This window comes from Quercus lobata, chromosome 8 (assembly GCF_001633185.2).
Source record: "Quercus lobata isolate SW786 chromosome 8, ValleyOak3.0 Primary Assembly, whole genome shotgun sequence".
Taxonomy (NCBI): domain Eukaryota; kingdom Viridiplantae; phylum Streptophyta; class Magnoliopsida; order Fagales; family Fagaceae; genus Quercus; species Quercus lobata.
In genome coordinates this window covers 29,750,855-29,770,731 of record NC_044911.1, presented here as the reverse complement: position 1 = coordinate 29,770,731, position 19,877 = coordinate 29,750,855, and the positions used below count along the sequence as shown (strand labels likewise).

At 38.6% G+C, this 19,877-nt stretch overlaps 1 protein-coding gene across 1 annotated transcript; it reads right to left on the bottom strand.

The window, feature by feature from the left end:
• Positions 1-11,890: 11,890 nt before the first annotated feature.
• On the bottom strand, positions 11,891-18,187 carry LOC115957453. The gene is made up of 11 exons (XM_031075696.1): positions 18,011-18,187; positions 16,984-17,117; positions 16,515-16,596; positions 14,626-14,696; positions 14,392-14,493; positions 13,503-13,592; positions 13,062-13,136; positions 12,918-12,950; positions 12,727-12,807; positions 12,398-12,457; positions 11,891-12,313 (listed from the first exon to the last, which is right to left on the bottom strand). The coding sequence occupies exons 1-11, from the start codon at positions 18,063-18,065 to the stop codon at positions 12,146-12,148; spliced, it is 951 nt and encodes a 316-aa protein (XP_030931556.1). The 5' UTR covers positions 18,066-18,187; the 3' UTR covers positions 11,891-12,145.
• Positions 18,188-19,877: the final 1,690 nt, after the last annotated feature.

The window sequence follows — 19,877 nt, the reverse complement described above, 5'->3', positions numbered from 1 at the left end:
AGAGATGCTTTATCTGCCATGTACAATATAAAAAAATAATTAGTAGAAATTTCATCCCAAAAACCAAACCCATGAAAACAATGTCAATATAAATATGAAGATTAACCCAAATACTCAAAAGAAAATCAATTCTAAACATAACAAAATAATAAGATAGAAAGAAAATCTCAAGCACATATGAAAGCAAATAAAAGATTCAACATAAAAGATAAAATTCATTAATAACAATATAAACAAATATCCACATATGTTGAATTGAAATTTTATTAATAATAACAATATAAACAAATTCGACATAAAATTCATTAATCAAAGAGAAAGTTGAATCAGATTGCTTGCGTTTTTATTTATTTATTTATTTTTTACGTTAGTCTCTTCTTCTTTTTTTTCTTTTTTTTTTTTTAATCCTAAGGTGAAGTTAAGTTTAGGGTTTTAAGGTGGTAATTGTTAAGGTTTTGAGGAGGGAAAAGAGACTCCTAACAAGAGTCCTTCCCTCTTTTATATATATATATATATATATGGATTATTTATTCTTCTTTTTCTGCTGAACCAAAAAATGGATAGGGGGAAACAATTTAATTATTTCTTTTAATTGTTTTGCATGTCTTCCAAAACATTAGATCAATTTTTTTTCGATTCTTATAATTACGAGGGATATCCTTAATTCTAATTTCAAATTTCATTACATAACACACTTTCTCGTATACTTTCAATTATTATTATTATTATTTTGATAATCATATACTTTCGATTATTTTTTTCGCTAATTTAACATTTCCCGTGTACCATATATCACAAAACATTACGATGAGTCCTGACTTGGAAATAGGGATATGACTTGAAAGGAAGCTTTGCTGTAACTTTAAATAGCACTTCACCAAACTTGTGAGCTAGATTTGCTTACCTAGTAGACACCCCAGAGGGTATAAAGAGCTTTAAAGCTCAATACCAAATCCCACTGGGGGTTTCCATTAGGTATTGTAAACAAGGGAAATGGCACGCTATGAAACAGGAGGGAGAAGTAGTAATCCCTATGATCGTCTTTATAGATGGAGAGATAAGAATCCCTATGGGTAAAGTAACTAGGGATTACTTAATTGCTCACAAACTCTCCCCCACCCAGTGCACCCCCAATATGTTTAGGATTCTAGGTAGTGTAGATGCTCTCAATGAAAAGATAGGTGTGAACCTCACCCATCATGACGTTAAATGGGTTTACAATCATCATAAACTAACAGGGCCAGGGTATTACTTAAAAACTAGAGTTAAGGACTATCTAATCATCTTAGGGGAGTGGCACGATGGGCTTCACTGTCCGACCAAAGAAGGGACACTAGGTGAGGCATTTAGGCCTAGGTTTATTATTCTAACAATACCCTTTTTTCCTATTAACATTTCCTTTGCTCGCCCTTTCTATTCGTACTTGTAATTTAGTTTTTCTTTTATATGCGTTGTTTTCTGGCAATATTTTTGCTTCTGATGAACCTGTAGATAAGTACTCTGCTATCCCGAACTTCAGCCTTGTCAATGAGCCAGACTTGACAACAATACTCAAGGCCGAGATATTTGTCCACACAGACGGCCAATTAAGAGCAGCCCATCTCATCCTCAGTTACAATCCCCTGTCATCCAGCTTCCAAGCACCCAAGTACGTGATCAAAGCAAAAAACCGTTGCCTACTCTTGATGAACGTCATTGTACCGAGTTTTCTTAACCCAGGCCCTACTCTAGAAGGTGTACAGCAGGTAGAACTACCCTTCCAGTACATAGTCGAGGAAGAAGCAACCCCTTCTTCACCAGCAATCAAGGAAGAAGAAGAAGAAGTGGTCGAAGTCTCAAACTCCGAGGACGACTTCGAGGTCTTCAACTAGCCCTAATCCCTAAAAGCTCTAGTTGGTGATTTTAGCCACCTTCTCCCAGCCGAAGTAAGTAAGCCACACCCAAGAAGCTTTAACCGTTCTTGACGTGATGGTGTTACAACGCAAGACTAGGTCAAGCCTTCTGGACCTGCTGGAGTCCCACGCAGGAGGCAATGTGCCTGAAAAGGCAATCCAGACCAAACCTCCCACCCCTCCAAATACTCAGGCTCCCTAACCCAATCTTGCTGACAAGAAGAGGAAAAGGAACCAGAAGGGTAAGGAGGTGATGGAGGAAGGAAAGGGTCTTCCTTCCAAGGAAGTTGAGCCCCAAAAGGGGGCCAAAGCAGCTAAAACTGCTCACACAATGTCCTTAAGTGAAGGATCCATGGTGGAGAGGGGGTATGACCGCCAAGTTAAGGTGCTAACCTGGAACCCCCCCTTAGTGTTGGACGAAGCTCATCTTCCAATAAATGCTTCTATAAGGGACTTCCAGTACGAAAAGGCTGGGTATGTGACCAATGCTGTGGAGTAGGCCCTTTTGCTGCCTAGGGACATGGCCGATCTTAGGTCCATGAAAAAACATGAAGTGTTTCTTAGCTTGAAGAGGGACCTTGCACTAGTAAGTCTTTTAGTTATTTTTCTTCTACTTAAGGTTTCAATTGCTTTCTCTAATCCTTATACTTTTTCCTTGAAAGGCTGTTCAAGCTACGCACAGGGCCAAAAAGTTGGTGAACAACTCCCACAGGCAGATGAAGGATAAGGAAAGAAGGCGAATAGCTACTGTGAAAGCCTTTTCCCTAGCTGAGAAGACGATCCAAGAGCTTAATAACCAACTAACTGAGGTTGATAGGGAAAGGAAGAGTGCTGAGGCTACCTTGCACATGGTCGAGAAGCAGGCTAAGACTCAGCGCAAACAACTCCGCTTGATTGAGGATTTGTTATCTGCAGCTAAGAAGTAGATAAGGACCTTGAAGACAAAGCTGGATGAGGCGAAGAGAGCTATAGAAAAGGCTGAGCAAGATGGCTATGACGTTGGGGTGGTAGAGACTGAGGAGGCTCTCAGGGCTGAAGTCTCTAGGGTGTGTAGAACTTATTGCCTCCAAGTGTGAAATGAGGCCCTCAACCAGGCTGGGGTTGAGGCAGAGCAAAGAATGTCTACTATCCTCCAGCAATCTAAGCATCAGGCCCCCCAAGCTCCAAAGCTGAAACTGCCCCCAGGGAGACGGATCTTAGCAAGAACAGCCCTGTTAAGGCCCTATCTTCTTCCAACAGCCCTTCTAAAGAGGCAAAACAAACGGAGGTAGCTGAAAAGGAGAAAGATATAACTAAAGGAGTGGTCCCTGAAGCCACTAAGCCTCAACTGCACCCAAGGACCCCTATAAGGGTAAAGAGGTCTCTCAAAGCCTAAAGATTGTCCTGGAAACTCTTCCCATGCCTACCAAGAAGGATCCCAAGGGTAAAGGTCTAGCCTCCACAACAGTTGATAGTACCAAATTTACCAAAGCCACGGGAAAAGACAATCCCCTACTGAAGATTAAGTAGGGCCTAAGCTAGAATTTGTAGACTTTTGTTTTTATGTAACTGTTGTTTACATTTTCAAAGTTTGTACTTATTTTGCCTTATCCAAGGCTTAACTCAATGACAATTATGAGCTCTCTTTTATGCTTGTGGTACTTGTGCAAATTCTAACATAACTTTCACTTTACCTTACATTTAATTGATATAAAAATGAGATATAATTTCATTCAGTTTAAGATATACCTATATCCTTGACTTCAACAATTATTTGTATAAGTGATAGTATAGTTGCTACACTCTACACAATCAACCATAGAACAAGCTAAGCCTTCCAAGTCTACAATCTTTAATAAAAAATTATTTTAACTTCAAAAACATACCTCACATGTTGGAAACAAGCAGCTCATATGACCATATGTGCTTTGGGCTTTCTTTCTCAATCTTACATAATGATAAACCATGTACTTACAATGTCACCTGCTCATCCACTTAACAGCATATCAAAGCAATGGTAGGTGTTAATTTACCCATAATATATGATCCGAGGAACCAAACAGGATTAAAGTTCTATTTAATACTTAAGGAGATACCAAATAGTGTTAATTTACCCAAGGTATATGGTTCGAAGAGCCAAGTGTGATCAAGGTTCTGTTTAACACATGAATATTTGCTTTAGGAGTATTAATTTACCCAAGGTATGTGGTCTGAGGAGACAGACATGACCATGGTTCTATTTAATACTTAAACAAATAATGAGGAGTACTAATTCACCCAAGGTATGTGGTTCGAGGAACCAGGCATGACCGAGGTTCTGTTTAATACTCAAACAAGTAATCAAGAATATTAATTTACCCAAGGTATGTGGTCTGAGGAACCAGGCATGACCAAGGTTCTGTTTAATACTCAAACAAGTAATCAAGAATATTAATTTACCCAGGGTATGTGATCCAAGGAACTAGGCATGATCGAGATTTTGTTTAATACTCAAACAAGTAATCAAGAATATTAATTTACCCACGGTATGTGGTCCGAGGAACTAGGCATGACCGAGATTCTGTTTAATACTCAAACAAGTAATCAAGAATATTAATTTACTCAAGGTATGTGGTTTGAAGAACCAGGTATGATCGAGGTTCTGTTTAATACCCAAACAAATAATAAACATAATACATAATGTTAGAAACAAAAACATAGCAGAGTTGCCTTTCATTAATAATAGTACCTTTGCAAGTTATTTACATTCCAAGGATGCGGTATGACATTTTCATCTAAATCTTCTAGGAAATAAGCACCTATGCCAGCTACCGAGGTGATATGGTATGACCCTTCCCAATTGGGCCCTAACTTTCCCCATACTAGGTTTTTTAAATACCCACAAACTTTCTTAATACTAAGTCTTCAGGTGCTGACGGTCTTAATCTCACACTTGAGACATACCCCTGTTTGAGCTTCTGTTGATAATATGCTAACTGAACTATGACATTTTTTCTTCGCTCTTCAGTCAAATCCAAGCTCTTCTCTAATAGGTTGTCATTGCTGTTTGGAGTGAACAAGCTTGTTCTTAGCGTTAGGAATCCAGTCTCCAGAGGAATCACAGCCTTGGTCCCATAAGTCATTGAAAAGTGTGTTTCCCCTATTAACCTACGAGGGATAGTTTGATATGTCCAGAGAACATATGGTAGCTCTTCCACTCATTTACCCTTTGCATCATCCAACCTCTTCTTGTTCTCATTCACTGTGACCTTATTGACAACCTCGGCCTGTCCATTCCCCTGGGGATGAGCCGGAGTTGAATACCTATTCTTAATATCCAATTCACAACAATACCTCCTGAAAGCTTTGCTATCAAACTGAAGCCCATTGTCCGAGATGAGGGTATGGGGAATCCCAAATCGAGTGATAATATTTTCCACACAAACCTCTTGGCATCTACATCCCTAATATTTGCTAGTGGCTCAACTTCAACCCATTTGGTGAAGTAATTAGTGCCGACCAAAAACCATCTCCTATTTCCTGTTGCCTTAAGGAAGGGCCCTATAATATCCAAGCCCCATTGAGCAAAAGGCCAGAGACTAGACAATGGATTGAGGACACCCCCTAACTGATAAATATTTGGAGCAAATCTCTGACATTGGTTATACTTCTTCACGTATTCTTGCGCTTCCCTTTGCAAACTTGACCACCAATACCCTTGAGTGAGGGCCATGTGAGACAGTGATCTGCTTCTAGTATGACTTCCACAAATCCCTTCATGTAACTCTTCTAGGAGTGGCTCTACTACCTCAGGATGGACGCATAGCAAAATTGGTCTAGAAAAAGAGCGTTTGTACAATTTTTGATCCTCGAACAACCAAAAACGAGGAGCTTTCCTTCACACTCTATCAACCTCCCCCTTCTCATCGGGCAAGATGTCATCCTTAAGGAACAGAACTATGGGATCCATCCAACTAGGTTCCACTCTAATTTGACGAATTTGGTCTTTCTTCCTTTTTATCTCAGTGGGCCTACATAAATCTTCAACTAGGATAACTCGAGGTAAACTCTGTGCCGAGGAGGTTACGAGAGTGGCAAGAGAGTCAACATGCATATTTCTGCTTCTAGGGATTTGTTGTAAGGTGAAAGACTCAAACCTTAATTGCAAGTGTCTAACTTGATTCAAATATTCTTGCATTCTTAAGTCCTTGGTTTCCAATTCTCCCTTTACCTGGCTTACAACCAACCTTGAATCTGAAAATAACTCCACTATTCTTCCTCTCATTTTCTGAACCATAACCATCCCTACCAACAAAGCCTCATACTCAACCTTATTGTTCATGGCCGAGAAGCCCAACCTTAAGGATTTCTCAATAATAATCTTTTTAGGAGATACCACAATTAGCCCCACTCCATATTCTCTTTAATTAGCTGCACCATCAACGTATACCCTCCAAGATAGAGGTTCTTGTAAGGAAATCATCCTAACTGATTTTCCATCCATGTTCTGCTTTTCTCCCTCCTTTTCCAATGGAGATTCAGCAAACTCGACCACCAAATCTGCAAGGACCTAGCCCTTAATAGAGGTGTAAGGCATATACTTGATATCAAAAGCCCTTAGGATCGTACCCCACTTGGCAATTCTTCCTGTGTAATCAGCTTTCCGATGTAGTGATTAAAGAGGAAGTTGAGTTAAAACCACAACTATATGAGCTTGGAAGTAATGAAGGAGTTTCTATGTAGCACTACTGCCAAGATGGCCTTTTCCAATGGTATATAACAAACCTCTACTTCATGCAACAACTTGCTCACATAATAAATCGGTCTCTGCACTCCATTATCAACTCATATCAACACTAAGCTCACCGCATGGGAGGCTACAGCAACGTAAGCAAATAAAATCTCCTCTTCCTTGGGCCTGAAGATAATGGGTGGCCGAGAAAGGTATTCCTTTAACTGCTAGAAAGCCAAGGTACACTCTTCAGTCCACTCAAATCTTTTCCACTTATGCAACAATTGGAAGAATGGCGTACACCTGTCTGCTGACCGAGAGATGAATCAATTCAAAGTAGAGGTCATTCTAGTTAACTTCTGAACTTCCTTGGGATTTCAAGGAAGCTGCAGATTGTTAATTGCCTTAATCTGATCAGGGTTGACTTCAATCCCACAATAAGTGACCAAGTAACCTAGAAATTTACCTGAGCTAACGCCAAAAGAACACTTAGAAGCATTAAGGCGTAGTTTGTGCTTTCTCAATATTTCAAAAATATCTCCGAGGTCATTCACATGCTCGGACTCTACCTTGCTCTTCACTACCATATCATCTATGTAGACTTCAATGTTTTTTCCGAGTTGGGACTCAAACATCCTAGTCATCATCCTCTAATATGTAGATCTTGCATTCTTCAGTCCGAAAAGCATCACTTTGTAATGGTAATTCCCAGTGGGCATAACAAAAGCAATCTTCTCCTAATCAGCCAAAGTTAACGGTATTTGATGATACCTTTGAAAGGCGTCCAAAAAACTCATCCGAGGATAACCCACAATTGCATCCACCAATTGGTCTATCCGAGGCATTGGAAATGGGTCTTTTGGGCAAGTTTTGTTTAAATCAATGAAGTCTACACTTACTCGCCACTTCCCACTCTTCTTCTTTACCACCATTGTATTAGCCAACCATTCGGGATAAAACACCTCTTTTATCGCTCCTGCCCCTTAAGCTTGATCACCTCCTCCTTGATAGCATCAGAGTGCTCTTTAGAAGAGCGCCAAGGTGGTTGTTTCTTGAGAGTAACAGATGGACTAACATTTAAGTAGTGGCAAATAAAATTGGGTCCACCCCGGGGGCCTTATAAGCACTCCACGCAAATACATCAACATTTTTCTTAAGGAAGACAATCAATTCTCCCTTCTCCCAAGGAGGTAACTGCACTCCTGCTTGGAAAAACTTCTCCTCCTCGTCATCAATAACGATTTTTTCCAATTCTTCACACTTTGCCCCTTCTACCACCACATCCACGGACAAGACTATTCCCCTTAATTGCTATAAATCCCTCTTCGCAGAGGCCGAGGATTCACCTCTAGTCTGATGCCCAATTGCAGCCACTAAACACTGCCTAGCCATAGATTGACTTCCAACCAGCTCCTCGACTTGATCCCCTGACAAATACTTCACCTTCAAGTGCAGGGTGGAATACACAACCCCCATGACGTGAAGCCAAGGTCTTGCCATAATATCAATAGATGGACTAACATTTAAGTAGTGGCAAATAAAATTGGGTCCACCTCGGGGGCCTCATAAGCACTCCACGCAAATACATCAACATTTTTCTTAAGGAAGACAATCAATTCTCCCTTCTCCCAAGGAGGTAACTGCACTCCTGCTTGGAAAAACTTCTCCTCCTCGTCATCAATAACGTTTTTTTCCAATTCTTCACACTTTGCCCCTTCTACCACCACATCCACAAACAAGACTATTCCCTTTAATTGCTATAAATCCCTCTTCACAGAGGTCGAGGATTCACCTCTAGTCTGATGCCCAATTGTGGCCACTAAACACTGCCTAGCCATAGATTGACTTCCAACTAGCTCCTCGACTTGATCCCCTGACAAATACTTCATCTTCAAGTGCAGGGTGGAATACACAGCCCCCATGGCGTGAAGCCAAGGTCTTGCCATAATAGCAGTGTAGAGGGAGTAGGCATCTACCACAATAAAGTTCAGTTACATGACTTCTGACTCTACCTAAACAGGTAGTTTGATTTGGCCCTTAGGAAAGACAATCTTCCCATCAAACCCTATTAAAAGAGAGTCATAGCAAGCCAAGTCCTTAAGCCTCAACTTCAGCCCCTTAAATAGGTCAGGGTACATGATCTCTGCACTGCTACCTTGATCTACTAAAACCTTTTTCACATCATACCCTCCAATCCTGAGAATAGCCACTAGGGCATCATCATGCGGTTGCAGGGTTCCCACCTTATCCTTGTCGGAAAAGCTCAAGGCTAATCGGACTTCCATTCTACTCCTCTTGGGGTCAGGAATCAAGATCTCTAGAAATGGCCGATCTATAGACATCACCCTAGATGGATGGGAACCGATCTTACCTAGGGCAGTAAGAATAACGCTGATTGTCCCCAAATATGGTCTTAAAGAAGAATCTTTCTGAGTTCCTGACCCTGTCTAACTATCCTCTTCACTGGGCTAATACAAGAATTGTTTTAACTTCCCAATCTTAACTAGCTGCTCGAGATGATTCCACAAAGTCCTGCACTCCTTAGTAGTGTGTCCTCGGTCTTGGTGATACTGACAATGAAGACTTTGATTACGTTTCATGAGGTCCCCACCCATCTTATTGGGCCACTTGAAGTATGGTTCATCATTTATCTTATCCAATATTTGATGCATAGGCTCTCAAAACACCGTATTAACCACTTGAGTAGCAGTAGATCCAGGGTGCCTAGCAAAATCCCTCCTAGGTCGGTTATTGTTATACTTCTTCGACTTAAAATCCCTTCTATCCTAAGGGACTACTTTAGCTTTCCCCTTTCCTTGTTGTTGGTCCTCCTCGACCCGCTTATACTCATCAATACGATTCATGAGCTGACGCACACTCCTAGCAGGCCTCCTTGTCAAAGACTTCCTCAAATCATGCTTGGCAAGTAGGGCGACCTTGAAAGTCCTTATAGCCACATCATCAAAATTCTCATCTATCTTGTTAAACATCTCCTAGTATCTGTTAGAGTACGTTTTCAGGGTTTCCCCCTCTCGCATGGTTATGGACAACAGGGAGTCCAAGGGCCAAGGAATCCTACTACAAGTAATGAAACAAGCCCCGAATGCCCTAGTAAGCTCCTTAAAGGAGTTAATAGAACATTCCTTCAAACCATCAAACCACCTCATTGCCACAGGCTCTAAACTAGATGGGAACACCTTGCACATCAAGGTCTCATTCTTGGAGTGAACAGTCATTCTCTGGTTGAAATGGCTAACACGCTCTACAGGGTTTATTCTGCCATTATACAAGGTGAATGTTGGTTGACTAAATCGCCGAGAAATTTTTCCTCCTTCAATTCTTCGTGTAAAAGGTGACTTAGAAATCTGGTTCAGAGCCCTACTCATAGCATCGTTTCCCAGACTTTTGTGAGATGGACTCTTACTTCTTCGCTTGTAATGGCGATTTTCATCACATGAAAAAGACTTACTGGAAGGAGTCCTTGATCTGGGCCTATAATTGTCATCCCTATCATCATCAGAAGAAGGGTCAGAACTTAAAGGAGTTCCTCTACGTCGCTCGCAGTGTAACCTCCTTCGCAAACGGTCAATCTCCAATTGCATGCTTCTAATATTCTCTTCATGAAAGGCGTGACTCCCACTTTGAGATTGGCTCCTACTAGTATGTGTGGTATGCACACTAACCTTCCGGTCCCTCCTTCATTCAAGATTAAGAAACTAATCTTGACGTTGGAAACCAACAGACTCTTCTCGGTTTGGCCCTAGACCTATTATAGCTGAAAGTTGATCTCACTAAAGCTCAAGTATTCCCACAGATTGCGCCAATTGTAAAGACTCGTTTTGGATCCTAAGCCCAAAAGATAAAAGGGTTAAAGCCCAAAAAGCCCAATACAATGAATTTGTAAAGAGTGGGCTTGAAACTGAACTTCAATGGGATGGACAACAATCATAATGGGTTAAAGATGACAACAAAACAAAGATAAATAAGTTTTGGTGTATAGAAAATCTTTCTCGGCAAAATCCGAGGAGAGTAGCTCTTGTATATATTTCTCTTAAACTTTATTAAAGTTACAATTCTTATTGCTATAATGTTTTTTCTACAGATGCTCCGATCCTCCCCCTGTAATGGGGTCTTTTTTCTTTATATTACCCTGTTTTACTTCCACGTGTAGATCAAGCTGCTGGCTTTAATCCTTATCCCATCAGCACCTTCTTGAAGTCTTTGGGGGTAGCTGCAAGGCTGAATATTACTATTCATGTATCATCTCCACATTAATACGGTCAGAAAGTTAGCTGCAAAACATTTAATGCAGTAGTAACCGCTTTCTCCTCGATATTTCTCAGCTTCTCTTTGTCTTATTCCCTCCTGATGTTTGTCTTTACTAGTAGAATCGTTTGAAGTATTGCTCTCAATGGCAGATTAACCCTTCTGACCTCTACCTTATTAAGCCGAAGAGGCATTTCTCCTTGGACTACCTTCCCAAACTCTCATAACCAGAATCCTTCCATAATTCACTGATTTGTACTTCTTCGTTGACGTCTAATTGTCCTCGGACTACTAAATGTCCATGAATAAGGTCCACGGCCCAATATACATTCATAGGCCTTTCATCCCTACAATTATTATTATTATTATTATTATTTTTTTTTTTTGGAGAGCATGTGAATAAACTTGAGATTAAACCAACAAACAGTTTCCGCAGGTAGACCTATCCAATGAGAAAAACACTTTATCCCTGCCATTATTTTCTATTTTCATGTATGGCTGAAGTTTTTCCCCATATCTGAATTGCATACATAGCCTTCAGCTAAATTCTAAAAATATCCCGTAAATCATTTTTAATGAGGAAAATTTGAATATTTTCTATTGAGTTAATTTTATATATGCTATTGATAACTTCCCAAATTTGTGTACTAAATTGATTGCCAAATTACAATCTTCTAAAACAAAAATAATACAGTAGTAATTTATTCAATTCAGAATGGTTAAGAAAGAACTTTAGGAACTTCAAAGCCACTCTTCACACATGGGAAGGTTAAGAAAGAACTCTAAGGACTTCAAAGCCACTCTTCAGTCTTCACCCAGGTGGTTTCCGTGCAAAGGAAACTTTCAAAATGCAGCCTAAACCCAATGATTTCATTATCTTTTTCCCAGGGCTTTATGTTGTGTTTTGCCAATCTAACATACCATACTAGGACAACTGCACAAAGTATAACACAGATCTGGCCTTGGATGGATTTTCAACAATGGCTAAATGAAAATTGAACTATTGAACATGCTATTCTTAGATTGGTCATTGAAAACTACGATGTCATCAGCACCATTGAGATTATGATGCTTTATTTTGAGAAAGAATAACATTGAAACTTACACTTGTAACAAAATGCTATCACTCTATACTCTCCCAGCTGGGGATGTACAAATCAAACACTCAGAACACATTTATCACTGGAAAAGAATTAAGGAATCCCATAGAGCCATATACATCTATGGAATCAATAGGAAAACGTTCAGCTCACAAAATCAATGATATATTGAAGACAACAAAATCATGTATATGAATTCATAATATCTCAGCCAAAGACATCCCAACTGGATATGACCTGTGAATTCTATTTTTCAGTGTCCGAGCTTTTTCACCAGGGAAGTTGTCAAGATCAATTATCCTTGTGGTTTTCGTTGATTTATCAATCACACCTGAGTCCTTCGTTTCAGCAATAAATTGGAGTCCCTGAAATAAAATCATTACAAATCATTACACCATGTCATCGGTGAATGAAAATATAATTATACTGAAGAATGAGACTCAAGATACCTTGAGAGAGGTCTCCTCAAATGTGATTGTTGAATGATTTGCTACTGTATCACCGACATCCTGCCGAGGTACAAGGAAGAAGAAATTAGTAACATTTAAGAACTAGAGAAAATGAGTCCATGAAAAAATAGTTACCCATCCCTCAGCAATTGTGATCAAGGATCACTATTATAAATATAGGCCCCACAATTGGCTGTCACCTAAATCAGTAGACACTGCTGATTTTTGGCATGAAGTGTTCATCTAAATCCCAGTTATTAGCCACAGCTTTAGATGCTTAGCTATCCATCCCATATAGGCATAAATATAACACAGATCTAATTTCTGACCTTAAAAAGTTTAGCATTAAGCCCATCTTTGAAGCCTCCAGCCACTTGGCATAGATACCATAGGCCCGAGTTGGTCATATCCTGTATGGTGTTGGGAAGAAGATAAAGAAATATATCAACCACCATAGAAACATTAAGTGAACACATACAGCAAAAGGCACTAAATTTAATTTACATAAGCAGAAATATACCTGTTTGCTTTCAAGAAGCTCAATCTTTCCTTCCTGTCAAGTTAATTGACATATAAAACATCAGTAGCCCCAAAAGCTTAGTTGAAATTAGCATGCCAGAGAGAGAGACTAAATTTATAATTTGAAAAAAGGAAAAGAACTCACCAACCCAGATAGCATTTGATAGATCGATTCAACATCAAACCCAATTTGAGAAAGGTTTGACTTCACCTCATTAACCTTCAAGCATAAAAGATTGCAAATGAATATAAGCACAGTTCAATATGTATTCCAAGCACCAGTGGTGCCACTATCACCTGAATGTATTTATTGTGAACCCAAATCCAGATGGCACAAGTGACGCAGATATCAAAAGTTAGAAGTATCTATTGTGATTACAGCAAGGATAACAAACTAAAATAGGTGGTAATTTGATCCTCTGATGATCATGAATTGTGATGCTTCAAACAAGGGAAAAGGAAGAGCAAGGTGATTTGGTCTTTATCAAATAATAAGATCCCCCCCACCGCATCTCGTGTCTTATTAATTGAAACGTGCATCTAGAGAGAGAGAGAGAGAGAGAGAGAGAGAAGAATAGTTCAGTACATCATTTGCAATAAGCTTGGATGTTTCCTTATGCTCCTCAACCTTCCAGTCCAAGTTTTCTAGCTTCTGGGTTAGATGCCTCTTTGTTGCCTGCACAAATTGATATTTAAAACAGGGGTGAACTCTAAACGCTGTAAAGGAAAGAATTACTATTTGCCGAGGGAAATTCTGTAATTTCCTAGTTTCTGGACATGGCCTGTTCTAATAGTCTGTTGGGTCTTATTTTGGATTTATTTGAGTTTAGTTATTTAGTTTGGGCATAGTAATAAAAGCCCAAGGGGTCCAAGTCTAACTCTTAGTCTGGGTTCAAAAAGGTGCAAGTTCTAATAGGAATAGATGTAATACTTCTATTAAAAGGAAGAAGAATAAGTTTTCTAAAGCATACAGAAGCTCTAAAGTTTTGTTTAAGGTTTGTGTGATACAACCTACTCCGACGTGTGATGCCAAGTAAATCCTAGATGTGATGTCTAGAAATTTATTACTTTTTTTTTCGTTCTTAAATTTCCGGCAACTTAATACCTTGCAACCACACATTGATTTGTCATATTTTAAAACTCTATCCAAAACTTCATAACCGTAAACCACCCATCCATCAAATAGCTTCAAATAATCAACAAACAGCCCAATTACAGTTCACAGCCCTGGAATAGTAACCCAGACCTTGATTTTTTCCCTTTATGTCACCCACAAATCCTACTATTTCTTTTCACCTTTAGAAGTCACATACTCCCTAATATATTCCAGCCTTTTCCCACCAAACCCTAAGTTACCCTAATTCCTCGAAATCAAAGCTGCCCAGGAACTGCCAAACCTGATTTGGTTTTGCTCCCTTTGTTTTATGTCAGGAACTTACTACGAGATGGCAAAGCAAATAAGCAATGCTACTTACAGACAGTGCTTCATTGACATTCTCTAATTGTTTGGAGACAGTTGCAACAGCATTTGCCATATTGTGCTTTGTTACAAACATAACATCAGAAAGCGACCATCCCTTGCACAACAAAAGAAAGAAATATTACAAATTCACCCATAAATAAGCAAGAATAGCTTGCCATAAGTGCAGTACCAAATACAACACATTTGTGACAAACAAAATCTATGGGTTTAGGTTACAAAAGCTTACCTTCCACCACATGTAACAATATCCCATTGCTCCAAGTGCAGCAGCAGGCACTAAGTAAGAAGCATAACTCCCTGTGTGCACATAAAAATATATATGCATCTATATAATTAACCCCCCTCTAATAAAAACCATACATACTCTACTTGTAAAAAAAAATCATACATATTTTGTAACACAGCAAATAATATCCTTTGAAAGATAAATGTTAAACGAGAATAAAACTACATAAGATAGTAGAGAATTACTGAGGAATTCCTTCTGGTAAACAACTAAGGAGCAACAGTGGTGAGGATAGAAATGAAAAGGGAAAGGACAAAACTTAAGTACTGTACCTTATGTCCTGTACCTTAGGTTTTCTTGTTAAAATTCAGCCATAGAGCTATTTAAATAAATCACAAAACAGTGTTAAAACTTAAAACACCTTCTACTATCCCCATTGATAAAACTTACTTGCATTGAACTCAAGAGGCGCTTTCTCTCTCAGTCCCCTTCATCTCTCTTTGCTAGTAATCAGGCACCCAAGCCCTCTTGAATAGAAATCAAGCACTTTTGGTGGGTGTTTTCTGCTGAAAGTTACCAAAGGCTATTCTAAAAAATGGAAATTGGAAGGTGGCAGAGGACGAAAGGGTTGAAAATTGTAGTGGAAAGACAGATCTGTTCATCTTTCCTTGTCTGATCAAACCCTCATCAATTTTATGAACATTCATACAAAAAAAATTTATATAACATTACATAATCTTTTCCAGAAAACTTTAATTATGAGGAAATACAGTATACTTCATGCTAACCAAAAATATACCTTGGTTTTCAAAAGCAAATCTGGGGGAAATATCCTTCAATTTGGTGGCATTATAGTGGTCAACCAAGGCAAGAATTTCAGCAACAGTTTTGATAGAGATATCCTTGTAGAGGTGAGACTTGCATACCAGTATAGGCCTCTCCAAACCATACCGATTGGCCACAACTTAGCTTTCAACATGTCGGATTCTGGAGACTTACAAGATAAACTTGGCGATATAGACACTACTTTTTCTGTAAGTGAATCTATGTATATAAAATGCAGCCCCATCGTCCTCTCCCACAACAGAGGGCCTGGATGCTTGATATTTGCAAAGAGAGAAGGGGGCAGAGAGAGAGTCTCTTGAATTCAATGCAAGTGGGTTTTCTCATAGGAAGGTAGAAATTGTTGTAATGCTGTTTAGTGATTTAGTTAAATAGCCACGTGGCTGAATTTTAATAAGGGAACCTAAGGTACCTGTATGTAAATTTTGCCCAAAGGGAAGAACTATAATTTGTTGACTTTGAAAATATTTTTATCCACACGCTCATATAGAAATATTTAGGTCCTTTTTCCTTTGTTCTAGAGAGATGTTCTGATTTATATGTTGACAATTGATCAACTGATGTAATCTGTAAAGAAACACAGAACAAAAAGTTTATTCTTAATTGCTCAAATCAAGTCTATCTAGCTTGATCATCTGATTCAGTAAATTCAAGTGCTCAGATGAGTGAATCAATTCACTATCACCCATATCCAAAAGCAATCCATTTAATCGAACCCTCCATAAATCTCACCTAGAAGTTCCGCAAAGCAGGGTGGCAAAAACTAGACAAAGATATTGATAGACTTGTTGACACTATAACAGTTGTTTGCCAGCCTAACCACCTTGTAGAAACACTAGGATTTTTGTTTTTGTTTTTGTTTTCTTTTGTATCTTTTTTTTCCAATATTAGAAAATATGATTCAACTAAAGGGAGTGAAGGAAAACTGGAAAAGTAACAAAATATGCCAAATCAGGGTGTCAAAAAGATGGAATAGAAAAAATTAAACCATACTAAGAATCCACATTTTTCAGAGAAAGAAGATACAATACAATTAATCTACATACCACTGGAGGCAGAGTTCCCATTGAAAACAGTTACAGGATGGGAAACAGCTAACTCCCTGATCTCTTGAGCCAATTGTCGAATCTGACAATGAGAGCACACAAATATGAGCATATATAATATAACTAAATATCAAATTTGTGAAGCTGAATATATACATAGGAAAAAAATTAGGTATACTTTCTTAGATGTTCTACCTTAGGTTTTCCAATTAAGTTTAACCATGTGACTGAATTGACCAATGAGTCAAGTTGAATTTAATTGTACTTAATGTAAGATAACACTTTTTGTGCGGCATTGATCAAATATAGCCACATGGTTGAATTCAATTGATTAATATATATATAAAAGGTATTGTAACTAAGTTTTGCCCATCTACATATATCAGTTCAACAATTAAAGCATCCCTCATCATATAGTAAGCATGTTAAAGGCAATGCAATGACATTCAGGAATTTGAGACCAAGCAACCTGAGCTGTAAGAGCTGCACTGTCATACTTTTCAGACGAGATTTCAGCTTCATCTACACCTCTGAGTAAAACTTGAAGTTGCGCAATGAGCTCAGACAATCGCCCACTTCTCAAAACAACCGAAACAGTCCAACCTAAATCACGAAACACATTTCAAAACCAAAAAAAAAAAAAAAAAAAACATTTCCAGTACTAGCAATAATAAGAGATAATCTGTTTTGCTGTGTCAAATGTAAGAGTCATAACCGATTCTAGCATTAGAACGGTGATTTGTTTTGAATCGTTCTGCATATTTGCTATCTAGTAAGTTTGCATATCTTTACCAGCTTAGATTGAGTGGTAGACTACAAATAAGAAAGAGCTAGCTTCTAACTTTAGTAGGTTAGTTGTGGTCTATGACAATCAAAAGGTGAATGTAATGCATCTTTGTTTGCTTTTATTAGGCGATAGGATTTTGATTTTATTGCCTCGTCTCTTTTGTTTTGGATTGTATTTTAGGAAGTTATCTTTCATGATTATATATAAAGCTTCAGATCAATTGCAAAAGTATGCAACTGAAACAAGAAGCAAAGAGTGGCTCAACTGGGTGTTTCCAACGGAGAAATCCCCTCTCTCCCGCGGTAACTATCAAAAAGAAGAGAAGTGTGGTGTGGTGTGAAATGCTTTTAAGTATCAACATAAAACTTCTCTTTCATTCATCGAGAATTGTGGGTTTTTCTAGAGTGTGGTGAGATTGATTGTTACAAAAGATTTTATTTTGACAAAAATTCGGCAACAAAAAATGCACCATATCATATACGATTGAACAGCATATATGTAAACAAGAAGCAGGAAACTAATTACAGCATGAATAATAATAATAATAATAATAATAATAATGAAAACCTGGAAAGTGAATTACAGCCAGCAAATAAAAATAAAAGTAGATATGGGTCTAAACTAAAAACCCAGAACAAAACAAATTAAGATTGAAACCCAGAACAGAACCCAGTAACCAAAGAAAAAAAATGAAAACGATGGGTTTGACCTGCTCCGGCAAGAACAAGAACCTTGGAGGTTGAAATCCCAGCCTGTAAGGCCATTTTGCCTGGTCTGTCTGAACAAGAAGAAGAAAGAACAATTTATTTAGTATTTGGATTAGTGGCGAGGGAATTGACCAACCTACCCAAACTAAACAGCCAGCCCTCCCCTCATGCTTTGTAACTAAATAAATAACCCCTTTTCGACTTCGATCCTGCTACCGTGTTTGTTACGATTTACATTTACCAAGGGATAATTGCTTTTTTTCTTACACCAATAACCAATTCTTTTATCTTCAGACCACTACACTCGCTATAATGTTATAAGTTTTTGTTATAAATTTGTTTCTGGTTAATTTTTTTTTAACCCTTATTTTATGTTACTTTTTTCAATTTATAAATCATAAAATAGAAAAATAATAATAATTTACAGGAAAATAAGATAAAAATGTAGAGAGGATTCCAGTGATAATCCAGTACAATGACTTTCTTTGTAATGTCATATGTTTGTGGTTTCAAACTCACATCCCCCTTGTTTACTATCCACCTATCTAAGAAAAATATGTAAGGCTTTTCAACTGTTACATTATATTCACATTGGAATCTTGTTTATTTAAATAATCAAAAGATGAAAAAATTGATTTATTAATACAAGAGTTAAAAAGAAATTTTAAGATATACCTAAAAATGAAAAAGAAAAAAGGAATAATCTAGTTCTAGTGCAATCAAGTAAGGAGGAAAAATTTCATCAAAAAATAATAATATGGAGGAAAAATAAAAACTTGAATTAATTTATATGAGACTGTGGTGGGTCTTTTGTAATTTTGGACTAGACTGCCTCCTACTATATTAAGGCCCAAGTGTTCTGGATAAGAAAGTTGGGATCGGTCCAATTGAAACTAACTTTGGTCCGGCTTATGCACAAACCATGCCCCGTTTGCTGAAACTTTGATCACATGCCCATGGCAGGCGAAGCTGTTACAGAAGAGTTATGGCAGACACATACAATATGACAATAAAGGCAATACGCTTCTCGTTAGACAAAATAAATAAGGAATCTGTGGAGGGTAAAAGACCAATAGGCCCATGTCGATGTCTATACTGGGCCAAGGGCCCAGCCCAAGGAAAAATCCCTCCTCGGCCATGGGAAGAATCCTCCTTGGTATGGATATAACTGAGGATAAAAGAGGCAACCTGCCACTGGTAGTGACACTCCATATCGTTCCACAAAGCAGGAAAAGTACTAAAGCAGAAAAAGACAACGAAGAAAACGGAAGTGTCTAAGGAAAGGGCTGCCATTATTGCATTCAGTGCCTTGTGCCTGACACGGCCATACTTTTCTGTCCTTACAACCACTCCCAACAACTGGAGGGAAGGGCCGATGGGACAAGTATCTACCCTAGGGACCCCATTCAAGAGGAAAAAAACTACTATAAAAAGGGAGAAAGGAGAGACAGAAGAAGGGGGGCTGAGACCCCCCCTCCCCAACACACCAGAAGCACCAAAAAAAGCTCCTCGGATCATGCCGAGGACCAATTCTCTCTAGTAAACTTGGTCCATAAAGAACACCGTGATAACCGTTGTCCATACACTAAAACCTAGCTTTTTGGCCTACTCTCTACAAATTCATTGTACCAGGCTCACTGGTCTAAGGTCTCATGCATCTTGGGCTTGGCCTGAAAAACGTGATCCTACAATTGGCGTCGTTTGTGGGAAGAGCTTGTGCATTGACGAATATGACGGTTAGTCACGGTCAAGCTCCTATTAACAAGAATCCCTTGAGAGGACCATTTAGGCAGTGGTGCGAGCCACGCGAAAGCCCCCCATCATTTCCAGGAACACACTGTCATTATCATAGCTCAGCCTCCGTTTAGG